The 21300-nt window shown below is 31.5% G+C and overlaps 1 protein-coding gene across 3 annotated transcripts in view; it reads right to left on the reverse strand.

Annotated features, from left to right (window-relative positions):
* LOC144847714 (uncharacterized) overlaps positions 1 to 21300 on the reverse strand; it is a 56411-nt gene that overhangs the window by 15699 nt on the left and 19412 nt on the right. For all 3 annotated transcript variants that reach the window (XM_078704219.1, XM_078704211.1, XM_078704227.1), the window contains 3 exons: positions 16305 to 16558; positions 2395 to 2847; positions 1306 to 1415 (listed from right to left, as the gene is read on the reverse strand). In XM_078704219.1, the coding sequence (XP_078560345.1) occupies positions 1306 to 1415; positions 2395 to 2847; positions 16305 to 16558 (817 nt within the window). The remainder of the gene's footprint in view (positions 1 to 1305; positions 1416 to 2394; positions 2848 to 16304; positions 16559 to 21300) is intronic.

Raw genomic sequence — 21300 nt, forward strand, 5'->3', positions numbered from 1 at the left:
TGTTTTGCATTTGATTTTGAAATATAATCTTCACCCCCTTTTTCAAAATTTAGGAAGGCCGCACCAAATTACCAACCAATTTCACCTTTTCAGCATTTCTAAAGGCATCTCAACGGTGTGCTCATTGAATGAAAAAGATAAAGACAATACTTTAACCAATCCCAGCACACAACATCGATTCCAAATAAAATACATTTATAGAATAGAAAATAAACCTTATAGCTAGTTCTTTGAAGAGAATGGGCTAGAATCGATTTATCCAGGTAAACTAGGCATGAAATCTCAATCAATAAAGTATCTTTAAGTTTAGTACATAAAGTTAGTAGTAGGTAAAATATGAACATTGTCCAATCACGTTGTATGGCAAGGAATGTATTTTACTCTTTTATACAGAAAATAAGCCAAACTACAGACAGCATTATTATGTCTATATTTCAATATTAGTTTTTTTTTTATTCCAGAAAATAAGATGCATTTAGTCGTAAACAAATTGAATAACATTTTACCTTGTTATGGTAATTAGAATTTCAAATGTATCTAAAGCACTCAACTACTAACTAAATATTAAAATACAGTAGGGTAATGATGGCTGTGATAAAATTAAAACTCAGTTATTGTAAATGCAAAATTAATATTATACATATCACAATCTGTAAGTAATTGATACTTATGAACTTAGCTACAGGTAGGATATTTTAATATAATTACATAGTCTCAATGATTTAAAATTATTAAGATAATATATTTGAGTTATTACAAATGAGACATAATATTCCACATCCATGTGAAGTGAAATATTCTATACTTGCACTTCCGACAATAAATTTAAATCGTTTCAATTTTAAGAGAGTATGATAATTTGAAGAAGAAACTAAGTACAACAATTGATAGGTATACATAATGTATTGCGTAGATGAGGCTACAGAGAAGTATAGATTACCAACGTTTAGTACAGTGAGCCTGGATCATTTGGATAGCTTACAGGATATTATCAGCCTAGCAGTACAATAAATCTGAAGATGCTTATGCTGAATACAATCTTTTGCTTAAGTGAAAATAGTTAAGAAGTGCTTAAGTAAAAAACTGAGATTTTATTTTATAGGGTTCTTTTTATCCTATGGAAAGGATTTTGTTATCTAAGATAAAAATGAAAATTACATACATATAAAATGTTTGACTTAAACAAAGTTAAGGATTGTTTTTTTACTAAGCAAGCTTGACAATACTGACCTCCGTGTGTTAAAAGAATCTACTGAACAGAATCTACAATGTAAAAAAAATATGAAATACTATCGTACAACTTACCTTTTGTGAGTTACTGTCCGGTTGGGTGTCTTTCTCGTTACTGGTTCCGTTCTCCGGGTGTTTTTCATCGTTGTGAACATCATCTTCCATTTTAAACATCTTTATAGCATCTGTTCGGGGAGAGAAAACACGTTTCATTTGATGCGATTTTGCGTGTGTGCCCGCTGCAGACATACATTCAGGTCAGGCGAACAAAACTGTATGCAGTGTACTATATAGCTCACATCCTAAACTACAGCCAGGATATTATTTTATCTGCGCCGAAAATGAATTTAGGTCGCAGCGAAATTTAGAAAATACTGGAAGTGTTTAATCAAAATTGTTAGCAGGCTAGACATGGGCGCTAACATAACGACAGTCACACTGGCCAACCTGTTACCTCAAATTATTAACAACAATTTTTGTTTTTATGAATTGTTAATAAGTTAAGTTCATAATTTATAATTATTGCCATGTTTTCAGTCATAATCATAATTAGATCTAAATTTCAACTTTTAATTTACTACAAAATTGCTTAATTAATTTACGGATCGATAATTGTTATTGACATAGTCACGGGACATACAGACGTAGTTTTGAAAGTTCTTGGCTAATCTGTCTACTAGACAGCAACCAACTGCGTTGTGTGCACATGCGTACAGCCTCAATAAAGCTTTAACCTATGACCTTAAATAATGATTTAAAAGCACTTATCAAATATGAAAAATATAATTTCATTAAGAATTTCAAACAGACTTGTGTTTTAATTAATTTATAAAAGTGAGGAATGTAGATAAGGGTCAATTAGATAAACGTCATTTACGATTTGTAACGATGATGTCAACATATTTTAAATAAATTTTTAATATGGATTAAGATGAATTAATATTGAATGTAAAATAAATGATTCAATATTAAATAGATTACCAAATTTATCTAATCACCAAAAAATGTTTTAAGGTTGCTATACTTACGCAAACAAATATGTACATGTCTAGTTTAATTGCTTAAGCTATACTTGCTGGAATTTTAATCTAATCGTATTGGCGACTGTGGGCTTAGCTTAAACCGTAAATAGGTATACAAATCTTATTTCTTTTGCATACTTACCTGGATTACGAACGGGGGTGGAGCTTTTTCGTTTTGAGTGTTCACGGTCCGAGTTTGTCAGGTGGTCATCATTCATTACATGGTCAGCTATCCGATATCCAATATGGATGTTATTTCGATCCAGCTGCGTTTCGTCATAAAATATTGGCGCCATTGTCGGCTCCGTTTGTAAGGCAAGGGGAGAGGCCATCTGGTCTCTGGAAGGGCATTTCTTCATGTGATCACGCAACGAGGCCTTTTGCTTGTAGGCCAATCCACACCAGATGCAAATGTGTGTTTTATCACTCGAGTGAGTCTGTACATGGGCCATTAACGCATCACGCCGACGTGCTCCGTAGGGGCATAGATGGCATTTGTATGGTTTCTCTTCTGAGTGTGTTTTTATATGTCTAGTCAAGTTGCCCTTTTGTGAAAAAGCAAATCCACAAATGTGACATTTGTGGGGTCTGTCCCCTGAAACATACAAAACAAAAATAAATTAAAAAAAATACAAATTGAAGTCTGATTGTAAGCTTTAGTCAATACTTCTAATAATGTTGGGTATATAAGCCCATGTATAAACTCAGTCTGACGTATAAGCCCATCCTATAAATTTGCTTGCAAAATGATATATGCCATACCAATTTTGATTCTAGAATCCAAACTTGATCCAATGTCATGTTGGTATGTATGGCCTACACAAGCAATGGAAAATTCAATTACGAAATAAAAAATAGAAGTATTAAACAAAATTAGACATAAGAGAATGGTGGTGAAATAATTATTTCTTCAATAATAATAAGGCTACTACTTAAAGCTATCTGAATTCTATAGATATTTCATTTTACTACAGTATAGGGGAAAACAATAAAAGCTGCAGGGTTTTAGGTTATGACGTATTAAATACAGTAATAGAAGTGCGTGTCTGTATCATTCTTCACCATCCGTATGTTTACACAATGATTTACCGGCTGACAAATTCAATTCATTACCTAATTAATGAATAATGGATAGATAGTAATTGAGTCATCAGCAAAATAATTGTGTTTTACTTTGTTGATCCAGTCACAACAATTGTATGAAGGAAGCGACAATGGTGTATAATAAAATAATACAATAAAATAAACAAACTGAAGTAGGAATGGATGTAAGCTCACCCTATAGTGTATAGGTCCACCATGTATATTAAGTCTACCATGTATATTAGGTCTACCCTGGGGATTAAGTTCACACCAAGTATATTAAGTCTACCCTGGGTATTAAGTCAACACCAAGTATATTTAGTTTACCATGGGTATTAAGTCCACATCAAGTATATTAATTTCACCCTGGGTATTAAGTCCACACCAAGTATATTAAGTCCACCCTGGGTATTAAGTCCACATCAAGTATATTAATTTCACCCTGGGTATTAAGTCCACACTAAGTATATTAAGTTCACCCTGGGTATTAAGTCCACACCAAGTATATTAAGTCCACCCTGGGTATTAAGTCCACACCAAGTATATTAAGTCTACCCTGGGTATTAAGTCCACACCAAGTATATCAAGTTCACCCTGGGTATTAAGTCCACACTAAGTATATTAAGTTCACCCTGGGTATTAAGTCCACACCAAGTATATTAATTTCACCCTGGGTATTAAGTCCACACCAAATATATTAAGTCCACCCTGGTATTAAGTCCACACCAAATATATTAAGTCCCTGGGTATTAAGTCCACACCAAGTATATTGAGTTTACCCTGGGTATTAAGTCCACACTAAGTATATTAAGTTCACCCTGGGTATTAAGTCCACACCAAGTATATTAAGTCCACCCTGGGTATTAAGTTCACACCAAGTATATTAAGTCTACCCTGGGTATTAAGTCCACACCAAGTATATTAAGTTCACCCTGGGTATTAAGTCCCACTAAGTATATTAATTCACCCTGGGTATTAAGTCCACACCAAATATATTAAGTTCACCCTGGGTATTAAGTCCACACCAAGTATATTAAGTTTACCCTGGGTATTAAAAGTCCACACCAAGTATATTAAGTCCACCCTGGGTATTAAGTCCACACCAAGTATATTAAGTTCACCCTGGGTATTAAGTCCACACCAAGTATTAAGTCCACCCTGGGTATAAAGTTCATACCAAGTTTATTAAGTCTACCCTGGGTATTAAGTCCACACAAAGTATATTAAGTCCACACCAAGTATATTAAGTTCACCCTGGATAATAAGTCCAGACTAAGCATATTAAGTTCATCCTGGGTATTAAGTTCACACCAAGTATATTAAGTCTACCCTGGATATTAAGTCCACACCGAGTATATTAAGTTCACCCTGGATTTTAAGTCCACACCAAGAATATTAAGTTCACCCTGGGTATGAAGTCCACACCAAGTATATTAAGTCCACCCTGGATATTAAGTCAACACCAAGTATATTAAAGACCCCTTCCCTGCAATTTTGGACGTTTTTTGGAAAATAATACATATATATCACTTTAAAAACATTAAACCATGTCATTCCTTGTCTTAAATGTACGTTTTATGGTAAATTATGATAAAAAGTGAGAAAAAATGCACTACCTAAGTAGCTCGCGGCGATCGACCTCTCGTGGACGGTCTTAGGCCTAGCCTAGCTAGGCTTAGTTTTGTAGGCCTGGCTGGTAAACATCGGTAACGTACAAACATCGTACGCTAGCTATATACCTAACCTGACGTTGTATAGTTGCTGCATTAATTGTCTTTCTATTTTTGCCAGACTCCGTTGATACAAATTGGGGAAAACCCGGTATTTTCGCTGAAAAGTTAGGAGTCTTCCATTTGTTTTGGCCTCACGATCGATCGAAAAGTGGGCAAATTACAGGTGAAAAACAAAAATATCAATCCGCGCGCAATGCATTTTGGGATTTATAGCGGGCCGCTATAATTATTAGAATCGACTTATTTTTCACATTTTTAACCGTTTAAAGACGAAAAAACTTATCGCAATAAGACCATATAGTATTATTTTTACATTAAATATGGTTTGTGATCTTAAATTAGATCTAAAAAACGCAGGGAAGGGGGCTTTAAGTCCATCCTGGGTATTAAGTCCACACTAAGTATATTTAGTTCACCCTGGGTATTAAATTCACACCAAGTATATTTAGTTCACCCTGGGTATTAAGTTCACACCAAAGTATATTTAGTTCACCCTGGGTATTAAGTTCACACCAAGTATATTTAGTTCACCCTGGGTATTAAGTCCACACCAAGTATATTTAGTTCACCCTGGGTATTAAGTCCACAACAAGTATATTTAGTCCACCCTGGGTATTACTGTAAGTCCACATGAAAGTCTAAATCAAAGTCCAACCTAGACATTTAATAATAATACACAGTTTTTATATAGCGCTTAAGTAACTTATAAGAAAATTTAGATTATAATATTATATTAATATAAAATTACATAATACTGAAAGTTCAGTAGAATGATGCCAGACAGGTGATATTATTATGACATACTGGAAAACTAGAGGTCATGAAAATATATTAATAATAACTGATACTATAATTAAATGTTACTATACTGTATTCTTGGAGAGGAGAAGAAGAAGAAGAAAGAGTCACATATAGTAGGAATGTATCAGAAAAGTGACAAAAATGAAAAGACATGTATACTTTTTTTATTCTAGTAATTAAGAAAAAAATAATGTGTACTAAAAAATCTGATTCCTTTATTTTAACATTTTTCTATTTATCTACCAGCCACACTCATATTGAAATATTCCACATACTATTATATATACACATCTGTTAGCTATAGCCTATCTACTCCGGGTTATTATTCATTGATGACCATATTAATATGATAATATCATTATCATCACACATAGTATATTAGTAGTAGGTAGATAATTTTATTTTTGATTTTGTTAATGATTATTTTACTTGATATCGACATTGATAACTTCAGGAAAGAATGGATTTTATATCTGACAAGCACCATAATTTCCACTTGTGGACAAATAAAGCTGTATGTACTTTATTGCGTGCTGTAATCTTATGTTGAAAACATTTTATGTTGGTCACTTTTTTCTCTCTGTGTATCATAGTTTGATAAAGTTAGATCAATACTACACTAGATAGCCTACAATGATCTATCTTAAATGAGTTCTAATCTCGCTGTTATGTATACAAAAATGTTAAATTGGTCACATGACAAGTGAAAAGTAGGTGCCTGGGCCACCCTCAGTAATTACCAGTTAATCAGGCATATGCGATGTTTAGCCCCAGCTCAACAATGCATCAAAAGGTAGCTAATGCTTCATAGAGTTTTCTAATTAATCATTACATGATGTTGTCACAGGGCTCACTAAGGCACGCCAAAGTATCAGCCAACTAGTATGCATATGGAGCTTAACGTATCAATTCTAACAATGTGATTGATCATGTTTCAGGTATCCATTTTCACGCCGGACAGGTTCGATTAATTACAGATTCGAGTGGTTCCTAAAAAACAGGTGAGCTTGAGCCGGTGGGTGCTCGATCATCAATCGTCGAGACGACGTTTATCAAATATGCATCGTTTACACGTGTGAATTTTAATCAATTGTCAAGTGGAGTTTAAATGCTTGAAAAAAAGATAATAATTGCGAAGGAGGTTTTAACAGAGATCAATCAATCCCCAGTGGGATTGTTCAATCATTTGTCAAAGCCTAGCAAAGCTATTTGTCAAGTAAAAGGGTTTGTTTTATTAACCGCTAGATACAAGAATTAATTATCAACCAAGCACTAGGATTTGCCATCTAAGCTCTAAAATAAATAGCAACTTAAAAAGCTGAACAAATATATCATCTTTTATTACAGGTAATTTTTTTTCCCCAAGTTGAAGTATTAATGATTTAGTTTTATTGATATAAAGAGATATTCACTTTTACATGTCTAATACAATGCACCTGTTGATTATTTTATGTAAATTTCTTGTCATTATTGGTAAAGCATTCATTTTAAGAATGAGCCTTTAATTTAGTATTTAGCCTTTGACTTCGCCTAGTAAAACTAAACAAAGTTTTCAGACATCGGGTTGTCAACACTGGCAACTGGTTACATCCACAACTTACATTACCACATCCTGGATAGGGTATCTTTTCTAGTACTGTAGGTGAATTTTCATTTCAATGCATGTTTAATCAACTCAGAGGGAGCTAATATTCTGTCTTTTATTCCCAAATACTTAATCCTTAATTAAGTTTTTCATTCAAGAATATATTACAAATGTATGCTTACGTTAATCTGTTAATATTTATTTGTTCATTATTTTTTATATTATATTATTTAAAGAAAAATTTAATTATTTAAAAGAAAGACCACTATGTTTGCACTGTAAAATATGTGTGGATCTATGGGCCCATTGTCTAAAAATAAATATAAGGCAGGCAGGTATTCCTGGAATGAATGCATTACTGATACATTTAAAAGTAATTATTATTATACATTAAAGATGCATTGTCCTCTAAAATGAAGATTAATTAGGATAGGATAGGTTATTTTGTAGTTTTAATAAAGTTAATCACTTCCATAGAAAAAAAAAACGAAACAAAGAATGTTTTCACTTACAAAATGACAAAATAAATGGTTAAATCCAACCAAAACCCACTGGCTGACAGCCAATTTGATTTTTTGTTTATATTACTATTTTTTTCAGGTAAATACATTTTTTTCGGTCCAATTTTTGGTCAAAGAGGATAACTATTATGTGACATGAAAATGGCATATTCAACAACAAAAATATTTTTTCAAGGGGACAATACATTTAAAAAAAAATATTAAACAATTATAAATAAGGAAACACAACATACCATAAAAGACACACATAAACCAAAAGTAAAAACCATAAAAATGATTGGCAAAAAAGAAACCAATGTGTACTGCTAGGCCAATAAAAAAGGTTAATGACCACATGTACTGTATCAGTTAGTATCATATCACACTATCACAGACAAAAAATCTTTTATCTTTGAATGAAAAATAAACACCTGGATTCACAAACTCTATGGAGAAAAAATCCAAATATTATCAGTAAATAAAAAAAATTACTATAAATAATCTAGGAATTAACTAAAAGTCGACTACTAGTTTAATTAAATTTATTTTTATTAAATTTCCTGTAAAAATTGAATTGAATTACCATATTTGGGATGGATTTACATAGCCTGGTACTGTGTCAGTAAACACCACAGCGTAAGCAAGGAAAACCATGATTTTAAAAATGGATAAGAGTAGTCTTACTCATCTAAAAACATGGTACGTGTTGATAATTAGAAATATCGCAAGATCTAAGACACGTCGAAAAGTTGGATAAGACTTTCAGGTGAGAAGGTGTAATTAAAGATAGCTTTAGCAAGATATGAGAAGGTACGATGGAATGACATAAGAAATGCCTCGTGGCGCACTACAGGGTCACAATAATTCAAAGCATTGCTTTCTTTATCATCAACTCGCCATCATTTCTGTAGGTGTTTCAACACTTCCTATTTTTCTCTGATTCAAATTCAGTTGTTGATATTACTAATTCCTTGTTATTTTTTAATATTGATTTAAACTTTGATAGCATTTGGCCTGTTACTTTTGATAAATTATCAGTTGAGTTATTTTAGGCTTGTTTAAAGCAAGGGACGTATTATTGTAATTACTTTAACTAATGATTTAGTTTGAAAAAAAGTCAGTCCTTTAATGCACAACTCCTCCTTCAATTTCAAACTTCCCCAATCACTTGTAGCCTAAATTATGGTACATATTTGGGATTTTTTTATTATTATTAAAAATTTGCTTAGCAAAAAAAAAGCTTCCTACTGTAAGTCATCTGTAATGTGCCTTGAAAAACTTTTTTTTTTTCGATGAATTGCAATTTTTTCAAATCGACTCTTTGGTAATTATCAAAATTGTACTGCAATGTCTACCAAACCATTGTTCTTTACTTCTAATTTTGTGTCCTCTAATGACAATGACAAATACAAAGATTGGCCTTTTGAAGAAAGATACAAGAATCACAATTTAGGCTATTTTTATACAAAATTGGTCATCGGTCAAACTTCTTCCGATAACACTTGTAAAGAGTTCTCATTTCTCAGACATCATCTTTATCTGACTTGATATTACTACACTACCTAGTTGTCATTTAATAAGTCTAGACTGAAAAATGCTACAAACAAGTTGTGCAGAAATTACCTTCCATTCATCTTTGAATTAACCAAACTATTATTCCTTGCACTTAATTCTCTGTACTGTACTGTACCTCCACATATACTACAGTGTCATACAGTATGTTTTCACATGTTATGTCTGTATTATGGTTTGGTTTAGGTGCTGCATGTGATCCGTTAGATGACTGTATTACATTGCTTCTTTGGTTTTTTTTGAACTTTTATTAATTACATAATAATCTAGTACTCTACAGTAGTTTGGACTTTCCAACCTCTTTTTTTCTGTGTCTCACTTAAATGTACAGTACCTCAATGGAAGGTAACTCTTACACAAATGAGCCTTGATCATTATACAATTCTTAGATCTATTCCTGAAATAAACTGCTCTATATCTAAGTACAATTAATTGATAATCTATAGAAAGAATGTTCAAACTGTTGTTATATTTTAAGTACAGATGATTTCCTATGCCTAGAATAACTTTAAAGTGTAATACCCATCATCAAAATAACATCAAAACAATTTATTAAAAATGAAAATATACTATATATAGTTGTTTTAGGAAAATAGACTAATTATCACTTATTATTATCGTCTAATTCTTTCCTAGCCAGACAAACAAAAATAGGAAACAATTTGTAAGTAGAACAATTCAAATATAAATTTTGTTAGCAAATTTGTTGCTATTTTTGTAGATAAAAGCTGCTTACTTTAATACCCATCTAAAAATAAATAAGTATTTTTCTGCACGTCTTATTTATTATCGGCAGTAAATTTTTAAAGTATAAAGAAGCAATGAAAATATACAGTAATTCAAGCACACAACTTAAATATTAATATTATGAAAATAACTGAACTTTTTTTACTTAACACTAGTACGGTAAATTTCAAACTTATTCTATGATATTTATTATTATTCAAATTTAGGGCTAATACTTTAAAAATTAAATTTACATACCATACCATTTAGTTTTTTTTTTTTGTAATTTTTTTTGTATGAAAGTGAATATAATTATATCAATAACTATATTAAAACTGCAAAATGGCCTATTCAAACTGTGATGTTATATTGGGGGACAATACATCTTTAATAATGTTGGTGCTTCATTTTGCATTGTTCCCCATGATCTATTGACTTGACACCACTACAACCAACCATGACCTACTGTAGGCGTACCATATGTTTTACTTTCAACCACATATTTTTTCCCATGCTTTTTTTCCAAAAACACTTAAATCAAAAAGACAAGTTTCAGGAAAAAAATGTTTATGAAATAAACATCATGTTAGGATATTGAAATAAAACATCTGTAAATTTGTAAAAAAACTGTTAAATAAATTATCATATACCACACAACATATAATATTTTTTCTTCTTTATATTTTGTTTAAACGTAAAATTTGTAAAACAGTAAATTTGAAATTAGTTTTAAAGGGGGGTTCCGGGTTTAAAATGAATAGTCAAAAATGTAAAATATATTTGTTTGTCTCTTGAACGGTAAAAGTTTCAATTTATATAAGTGCCCAGTGAAGCAGAACGAAGGCTGTGAAATGAGGCCAGATTACAAGTGCAGCTACGGCGATATGACACTGTGTTACAGAATAGGAAATTCATGAAATGGTCAATCTTCCGACGACTCGTTATCATTAACCATATCAATTACTTTTGTAAAATTATACTTATCTGATGTAATTTTAGTCGGTCTTCCCATTTATGAAGTCAATTTTCTATGAAAATTTATCAAAACAGTGAAAACTTAGATATGTTTGCACTTTACGTTTGCCGATTTTCGCACTGACTTAGGGAAAGCCTTCAAAATCAATGAAGCGTAACGTATACATTCCTGCTGAGCGAGGAGAGCGAGACGATGATACACATGCTCTCTCTGCCCATGCTTGGCATCGTCACGTGATAAGCAGATACAGTATACAATACCAAACTGGTCGGGTCGAGTATACCCCGTTTATAATCACAGCATAAACGATGTACAGTATTTGATTGAAGGTCGACTCGACCTACCGGAATGGTATAGATAACATAGCTCGAATGAGAGAGTTGGAATATTTGTAAACATAAGTATTGCTAATTTTAACAAGTGTAGCCTATAGTAAAAGGCCTGGTAGTATCAATTCGCATAGGGTCTACTACACTAGCTAGCTCAATTTTTAACTGGGCCGGATCGGCCAGGTCTCCTTCCTACTACCTGGTCTACTTGCTTGATGCAGTATCCGCTTTTTTGGAGAGTAAACTAGGCCTATTTTTAGGCCTACTTAGACGATCGGGACACCATACGTGCGGACGGCGATCGGACCTTGTTTTGCCTCAATATTTACAGCCGATTTTGTAGAACGTTTTAGGTTTTGTTATTTATGGGCCAATCGTTTAGTAGTAGGCTAGCTAGGCCCATGATGGGCCCCAATGTTTTAAAACGTAGGGTAGCCATCGTGGCATGGAATCCCTAGTCAGAATGGCTCTCACCCATGACAAAAAATGATTTAGGCTAGGCCTAGCCTAGTACTTGAAGCCGATAATACGATCTGAACTATTCGAGGTATAAAAATAGTATAACTGTATACAATCTATATATAATCTGTACCATGGAGTAATCTGTACTAAATTTTGTATTTCATTAAATGTCAAATAGATATATGCTACTACTGTTATTATTACACTTTAGGCCTAGATCTAAATCTACAAAAAATGTATTTCACAATGATCGGGTGGTCGTGGTTTGACAGGGGAGAGAGATGTAAATTAGTTGACAAACACAACGTACATGACGTCGCGAGTTTGGAATCCACTGATGACGTGATTTTGTGAATATCTCATGAATATTAATGAGCTTCCCTAAGCTGCTGAAAAACAGACTTTCCATGAATTTACCCTAAAATGTATATGAAATTTAATTTTTTAATTTCTCGTTATTACTTCTTCATTCTGACATGTCTATATTCTTATAATATTTTTTATTTAATAAATAAACGATATTTAAAAGCAATTTTAAACCCAGAATCCCCCTTTAATGTATTAAATTAAGTTCAGATGTAAACTGTTTAAACATAAAACTTGACTTCCAAAGTCTACTAGCGTAGTTTAAAGCTTTGTCTACGCTATCAATCTTCATGTGAAAAAAAATGTGATGTGCCCATATGGACATGATGATGTCATATCACTACCATATTTAGGCACATCACACTAGTTTGATAGTGTAGACAGAGGTTTTGAATGCATATTCTATAACTTTAATGTACCTTATGTTCAAATCAAATTTATTTTACTGTGTATGCATTTTTTCAAATTAATCATTCAAATATTGGATTGATTGAAAGGATTTATTTTGTTTACCAATACTTATTTGAATCATTAGCTAAATAAATATTGATTTTATAATTGTACAGTTATTTCTATTTCAATTGAACCTCTTGGCTGTTTTTTTAAAAATAATTTTATAATACTAGATACTGCTCCATTGTTTTAAATTCTGCTCTATTGACGTGTTCAAATTGTTCATGCGAAATAAATGATAACAACAAAAGAACAAACTTACTATTGGTCAATCTGTAGCGTATACCATGCTTACTGGGGTCAAGCATCTGAAGATGAACCATACTAAGGAACCAACGGCGGAGGCCTAACCTAAAATTCGTCTCAACTACAAAAAATTCTATTCATTGTTTTCCTGTTCCTTGTTCGTATATTCCTAACCTCCAACTTTACTGCGAAAATTGACTCACACAGGATATTAATATATGCGTCTTTAGAGTCTGATTTTCCGGTTACGTTGTAAAAGTGGGAGAATATGCCTGTGAATCATTGGTGTTGTCAGTATGCCATGAACTAGGCCCCTCTTTCCCCAGTTGGCTGTGGTTCAATGTCCACAGGTGTTCGGTGGCATTTCTCCAACCTACATCATCACATTCTATCACGTTTGATTGGGCCTAGCATGGAAGCATTCTTTAATCAAATTGTTTGTTCATCAGGGAATTCCATTCCACAATTCCCTTTCCTTAACCACAGATGCCACATTGTTATAAAATGTAGACAAAAAAACTATTTTTCACATTTTATGAATTATTAATGAGAATAATGTGTCATATCAAAGGGGACTAATTTTATTTTATGATTATAACTGTAACTCCTATATTAAACAAATACCTATTTTAAGGGGACACATCATTTCATTATTAATAGTCTGATAGAATGCTATTGTTAGTGTTCAATTGAGGTTGTAATAATTATATTAACATTTACACACAAGATGCGTAACATTTTTTTGGCATGTAGACTGAGGAAAACAGGATTTGAACCTGCTGTAGGACCTTTGCTTACATAGGCAAGCAACTTCACATAAAAAAAAAGAGAACCTTATACCAAGCAATGCAAAAATAAATAAAATCTACAAAATGATAAATCTACAAACTTTAGGGATGAAAATGAATCCGGAATTTTAAGAGTAAAAATGTAACAAACTGACAGAATCATTTACACACAAGACACGTAACATAACGTTTTTTTTTTTGGCATGTAGACTGTCATTAGAGACCAAGGACCTTTACATAAAAATATATAAAAAGAGAACCTTATACCAAGCAATGCAAAAATAAATAAAATCTACAAAATGAATCTATAAACTTTAGGGATGAAAATCACCCAAACAGACTTGAACCCAGAATTTTAAGAGTAAGTCAAAAGTGACAGAATCGTCACTTGTTGATATCCTCCTTAAGAATTTAAATCAAAGTTAAAATCGAAACAGTCATGGAAGGAATATGATATGACCAATAACTTGTTCCGCTAAAATTATAATTTATTTAAAAGGATCTTGAATATTAGGGAAATGAATCAATTTTTGAAGATTATAATTTTAAGTTAGTTATAATAAATCATTTCCTTCATTATTATTTAAAAATAAGTTCCCTTTATTATTATTATTATTATTAAATCAAAGGAATATTGGTTTATGGATGTCATGATGTAATACAAATGTCACTAAAACACTTTATAGTACCTCTGTGTATTTTCTAATATATGTTATGTTATACTTACAGTAACTGTAGTTATAAATAAACAATTAAATTGTTGCAACTTATTTAATTATTCTTTTATTATATAGCTATATTAAAATTTCTAAAAATATGCAATGATACAAATGGAACAAATTACAGAAATATTGTTCAGAACAATTACAACTAGAACTCATCCTTTGGGACACCTCTATTAAGGGGACATCACATTAAGCAAGACTTATACCAACTTTACCATGAATGAAATAAAAAATATGGCCAAAACTTATTCAAGGGACAGCTTTATTACGGCCCAGAAACTTTGTTTGGTCTTTAGGTGTCCCCTTAATAAGCGTACTGTATACTTTACATCTATGTATCAGAAAACAGCCAAAAATATAATTTTACAAAAAGGTGATCTATTATATAACTACAAGTATAGTAAAGGGGAATTAATGTAGGGGAATGAGCTGTTAGGAGCTCACTTTACTAATTATATGGTAAGGTGGCCAGTTCCTTTCGACACCGCCTTATCCTCCCTAGTATTTTCAACCAGGTACTTATTTACAGCTGGGAATTGAACCCTGTATGACTACCCGACTCTAAAGTACTGTATGTATGAAACGAAGTTAACTACAGAATTTAAAAATTAATTTTTATCCTTATTCTATACCTGAATATTATACCTTCACACGTTGGAATATCATGTAGTGCTATATGATTTTTCCTTTGAATTTAATGCATGGTTTTACTGTGTGGTCAAATTCTTGTACCTCCACAACATTAATGCAATATTTTACAAAATGATGACCACATAATAAAGTACTGTAAACTTTGAATGACCTTAAACAGAGCCCACGCTTCGAAGGACCCCCACCTGATTATAGACTCATTATTCCAACATTATGTTCAGGACCCCTCACCTGATTCTAACATTGTTGTACAGCACAATGTTATCTTAACCAAACAAAACCAAAACAAATGTTACACTACTGTACCATCAGGACCCCCACCCGATTCTGGAATATGGTGGTGGTATCACAACGTATTATACAATACCTTGACACAGGACCCCTCACTGAATCTAGCATTGTAATATCTCAATGTTAACTTCTATCGTTAATACCCAAGCATAAATTTAAAGTAACTCAACCTTACAACAGGAACCACAAATGATTACAGCACACTGTATTATCCCTACAAAATGACACTCATTGTCAACGAAAGCCTCAGTTAAAAACCAGGCTTACCTTTATATTATAGTTAGAGTTACATTATCAAAACATTATGACAGTACTACTATAAGATATTATCAAATACATCCTTTTTATACCTCAGACGGTAGTACCCATCTTTAAAATAAACATATTACCCCTACCTTACCCAACATAACACCAAACAATCAGTATTACTAGTACAGGAATTCAACCGTCAGTTATACCTTTCTAGTAATCTTACATCTAAATATAAACCCTATTTTACACTGGGCTACACAAGTGTACATTAACACCTAAATTCTACTAACAAGAAACTAAATATAACTTTAAAAAGTTCTGATTTTAAACCCTACTTACCTTTGAAATAGTACCAGCTGCTGATTAGCCCTAACATAGTGTCTTGGCTTCCTGTAGCATAGAATATACCTGGCCTTACTGTAGTACCCTAACTGTACCTCTATTTCACCTAGACATACCCCTGCATTATCTTTAAGTATTGTGGGCTTACCCTAGCATAGAAGTATACCTTACCTGCATGCATTCTTAAGTGTTGATTCAACATATGGGCGTTGTTGCAAGAGAACTCGCACTGTGTGCAATGAAAAAGTGCCTGGCTACCGTTTCCCGCGACTGCGTTATCCTGTAAAGTTGCGTCGTCTGCTTGGCTGGACCGTGGCGATGATGCACTGCTCAGAGATGTTTTCTTGGTTTCTTCATCCTCTTCCTCAACGTTTACTACAACTACATCGGACGCATCCATCTCCATCACTTCAGCTCTGTTGGGACTGTAATTGAAAAATGAAAAAAGAGCAAGAAAATGAGTCAGTTTTTCCCCTCAATAAACAAGTGTTAATAAATCAACAGGACGAAAACAAATGGAGATATCAAGAGAAGATTATATAAGTGACATTAATAGATGACAAAATATGTTAAATTTGCTATAATGACAGAATCGAAGAAGTATACGATGATAATGAATGAGTTAAAAGTATCACAGATGAAAAAAAAAGCTAAACAACGCACGAGCCCAGATAGATTACACTTTCCTCGGACAAACTAAAATGAAGATAATTTAAAGTTAAATTAAAGTAGAAGTAGTACTAGTAGTAGATTGCAATGAACGATAGTGGGTAAAGAAAGGAGGCCGAATGATTGGTAGTAAGTAATACTAGTTTAAGCTCATATAATTTATGTACAATGTTGATGTTTTGATAGTTATAAAGGTGGGAGTGTTAAAAGAAAATCTTTCTGAGAATATACTGTATTTATGGTATAGTCTTAGTATAAACATTTTATTCCAAGAAATAATCAAAAGCTAAAGGATAAGACATGAAATTAAAATGTACAATCTTTTAAAAAAAATGTAAAAAAAAATTTTAAATTTTACTAGGTTATATAACATTATTATACATATTGCATAACATATTATAATTTTGGTCCAAGTACCATTGCTAGTTAATAGTTTATTTCTTTACGTTCAAATATATAATAATAAATATTTGTTAAAGTAATACTGCACATAAAACTATTTTCTCGTACTTACATTACAAACGTCTACAGAAGCAAAGGGGGGTAAAAATGGAAGGAGGGGGCATGTGCTTTATACAATGGGTTAGAAAAGAAAAAAATTCAAATTATATTATGTTTAAAGTGATGGCATAGTTAATCGGTATTCAAGAAAACTGTGTAGGTACTTAATTTAATGACTACTTATCCAAAGAAGGGTACTTAAAACCGGGGCGCAAAATCAATCACTTATTCACGCCTAGTAATGGTACTTACTGTGAGACGTTAAGTCCTGGCATGTTGACTAGGCGACGACTGCTCAAATAAACATGAATAAGGGAATGACTTAAGGAATTGGGCATGATGAGTAATTTAATAATCAGAGTGGTGATTTCACGACACTTCCTGCGTTCATAACGCAAGCCTCGAGTGCTACTCAATGGGTACGAGGGGGATGTACGTTAATTAACTGCTTACATATTTAATTTCGGAAAATCAAACGAATAAATCCTGATGATTAGAAATCATAGGAAACTTTGGACATTTCCCAGATCATTATTATCGATATGGAATGACTAATTCACTATGACACTGTGCAAGTTCTAAGCCTAATCATCATCACAGATCGCCTTGTCAAAAATTATAAAAAGCATGTTTTGAATTATATTTATTATGTTTATTAAGTATATAAATATTAGAGGTCACAATATTTTTCATTAACAACATAAATTGTTTATATTATTTAAATTGTACATATTATTATTTGAAATTCTATCCACGAGTATGGTGTGAATGTTAATTGTTGTATAATTATATTTTTAATGAGGAAAAGGAAACGGAATATGGAATAATAAAGTGGACATGATAAGGCAGTTTCTATTGTAAAGACATTACAATAGAAAATACCATTAAGTATTCATTTTGGTCCATTACTTTTTAGGGGCAGATCCAGTGAGGCACATCCTTTGATAGTTAAAAATGTAATAAATATATTTTTTTTATGGATTCCACCATTTAAAAAATCTGGATCCTTCTCCTGCCTTTGATTGTTTTTTGGTTTTTTGGACTGTAGAGATAAGGGTAGTTTTAATAATAGCTAAAAAACAACTGATACAAATATAGAATAAGTGTCACCAAAGGAGTGTTTTTACCACAGAACCTTTTATTTTTAATTTTATTGTGTTGTAAATTTTTTTTATTTAGTTTTATATTGTACAATGTATCTTTTAATATATTTTACAACATATTTTTTTATTTATATATTTTTCTGTTATATCTTGTTTTATTGCCGTTTATGCTGTGTTAGACGGAAAAAAAACAATAAATAAATAAAAAATATATTTCCTCTCGTTCATAGGCGTGTCCAAAAGGAGGGATTCTCCTGCTACTAACTAACCAAAAATATTAATCATTTTATAAGCAAGTTAAATGTCAATCTTCGACAAAATTACAAGAATAAAATTCCAATAATAAATTTGCTTTAAAAAAAACCTGCATATAATTTCCGACGAATACTTAAATTTCCAAAAAACAATGTAACACAACACTTTACTTCCTAACTAGGTCAGAGGATAAAAATATCTGCAAAGATTCAAAATCATAAATTGACAATTATATCTGAATGTAAATTCAGTATTTTACGATATCGCTGGCTTAAAAGAAATCTTACGGAAAGCAAGGATAAATCGTTGGATTGTCAAGCCCGCCCAGATAATTATTCCAAGTAGCAAGAAAAAAAAAAAGGAATTAAATATAGATTAATTTCACTTTTGCATGTGATATTTAATAACCTATCAGATTTAATCATGTTTGAAAAATGAAATACATAGAATTATAATCGGAGCACTTTCAAATTAAAAATCATATTTATGTTCAGATGGTTTTGATTCGAAGAATTATCATTTTACACTTTTACAACGAAAATACTTTCATTTCAATGAATCAATAGTTGGAAGACAAAGAAAAATAATTACATTTTTAAAGTTTAATTAAAAGAAAGAAGAATAAAGAATAAAAATATGTAATGAACATAAAAAAAATGACAAATGGATAAAAAATTTGTTTTTAGTAATCAATCTAATTTAAATTTTATGTAACTTTTTAACTATAGTATAATATTATTTTTGGTAAAAAACATCCATTGTATTTTTATATATGCTGCACATCTTTTGAGAAAAGTGTCTCTGCTTTCGTTAATGCCTTGCTCCCAGTGGCGTAACTTTTATCAGCGCTCACTGGCTAAATTGAAGGGGAGCCTCAGCAGTCCCAATGCACCACCCAGTGGGCTTTCCCCTGTGACTGCTTGCTCTTTGGCATGGCTAAACCAGGGGCCCAATTTCCCCAAGTGTTACGCTGCTTGCTTCTTGGTAATATTTATACTAGAGTAGATTGAACCTTGATCCAGTATGGCCTGGTGTCTACAATCAATACTAACAATTTGGGATTTATATGTATAGACTTAATTGTTGAACATAATTAAGATATTTACATTGATGTGGACTGGATGATGCATACTCCTAACCAAACTCTCAGATCATGACTATCAGTTATTGCGTTTTAAATAGTAATACTTCAGTATTTTACAATACTAACAATTTAGGATTTACAGTATAAGAGACTAATTGTTTTTAAGCGATTTATATCAGTATGGATTGGATGTTGCATGCTCCTATCCAAACTCGCAGATCATGACAATCAGTTATTGCGTTTATTAATTACTTTTATCATTTTCAATCAATTCTTATTTACTTTCAGTATCCATAATACGAAATACAAAATAATATTAATCAATATTGGTATTGTTTTATATATGTTAATCTACTATACTACAGTACAATGCAGTAAGATGAAAAGATTATTATAAATATCTATATAAAAGTTAAGTTAGGTATAGCTATCATTTTGTAATATCAAGAAAAAAATGCTTATTGAAAACATATTAAAAATACGGATTGAAACAAAAAGAAACGATATTACAATATTGTCACACAATTGAATAATCACTTCACAGAAAGTATTTTTGCTTTCACCTTTGTAATCAGCAAGAAAGGTTTTGGAAATAAAAATAGTCAAATTTGCCTTAAGACACATTAAGCAAACTTTCTGAGGTGAATACGCTTCTTTAGACGATTTTCTATCATCAACAATTCTTTTTTACATAAATTGTCATTATTATTTGCTAATTTAGTTGTTTTTTACCCTTTTGTTTACAAGAATAAAGCATGGCATTTCATAATAAACTTTTATCCTAGAGGGAGGATCCCATAAAACTGAGAAAAATAAGTTCTGAGATAACTTGCTGCTAGGTCAATATCCTTAAAGACAAATATATTTATCTGAAAAAATCCTTTTATAAAGAGAACTTCAACAGTTTATCAATATTTATTATTTTAATAAATATAAAGGTCTATTAAGTACTATTATTAAATAAAAATAATAAATTTACAATGCATGAGAAATTATCAAGTTACTGTATGTTTAATATTTTAATTTTTTATTTCATTTTCAATAATAATAGTAGATTTAATTAATTAGTTATTAAATAAAAAAAAGATGAATTATCTTATAATTATTCTATCTGTCTGAATGACATTTTATTTTTCACTAAGGAGGCATTGATTTCAGTAAATTATTAACACATTTAAATGCCAAATTATTATTAAACAAAATTAAGCAGTATTTTTAGTCAGACAGTTAAAGGGTAAAACTGGGAACAAATGATTTATTTACAGTGAGAGAGTACACAATTAGATTTGGATGGAAGTGATAAAAAAAAACATCAAAAATGTATATAAATTTGAAGTTAAAAATATATAAAAATATTATGTACAGTTTGTGCAATTTATTATGTACAAATATTAAATATATGGTATTCATGACAAATTGACAAGTAAATCAAGAGAAATTTAAGAGGATTTTGAAAAGTATATTTACTTAAAAGAAAGACAGTCGAAAGACCAGTTTCACGATGAAATATCGTTTATACGACATTCCAACAAGATACTTTAATCATTTGCTGTGT

The sequence above is a fragment of the Antedon bifida genome, chromosome 1 (genome assembly GCF_963402885.1).
Source record: "Antedon bifida chromosome 1, ecAntBifi1.1, whole genome shotgun sequence".
Taxonomy (NCBI): domain Eukaryota; kingdom Metazoa; phylum Echinodermata; class Crinoidea; order Comatulida; family Antedonidae; genus Antedon; species Antedon bifida.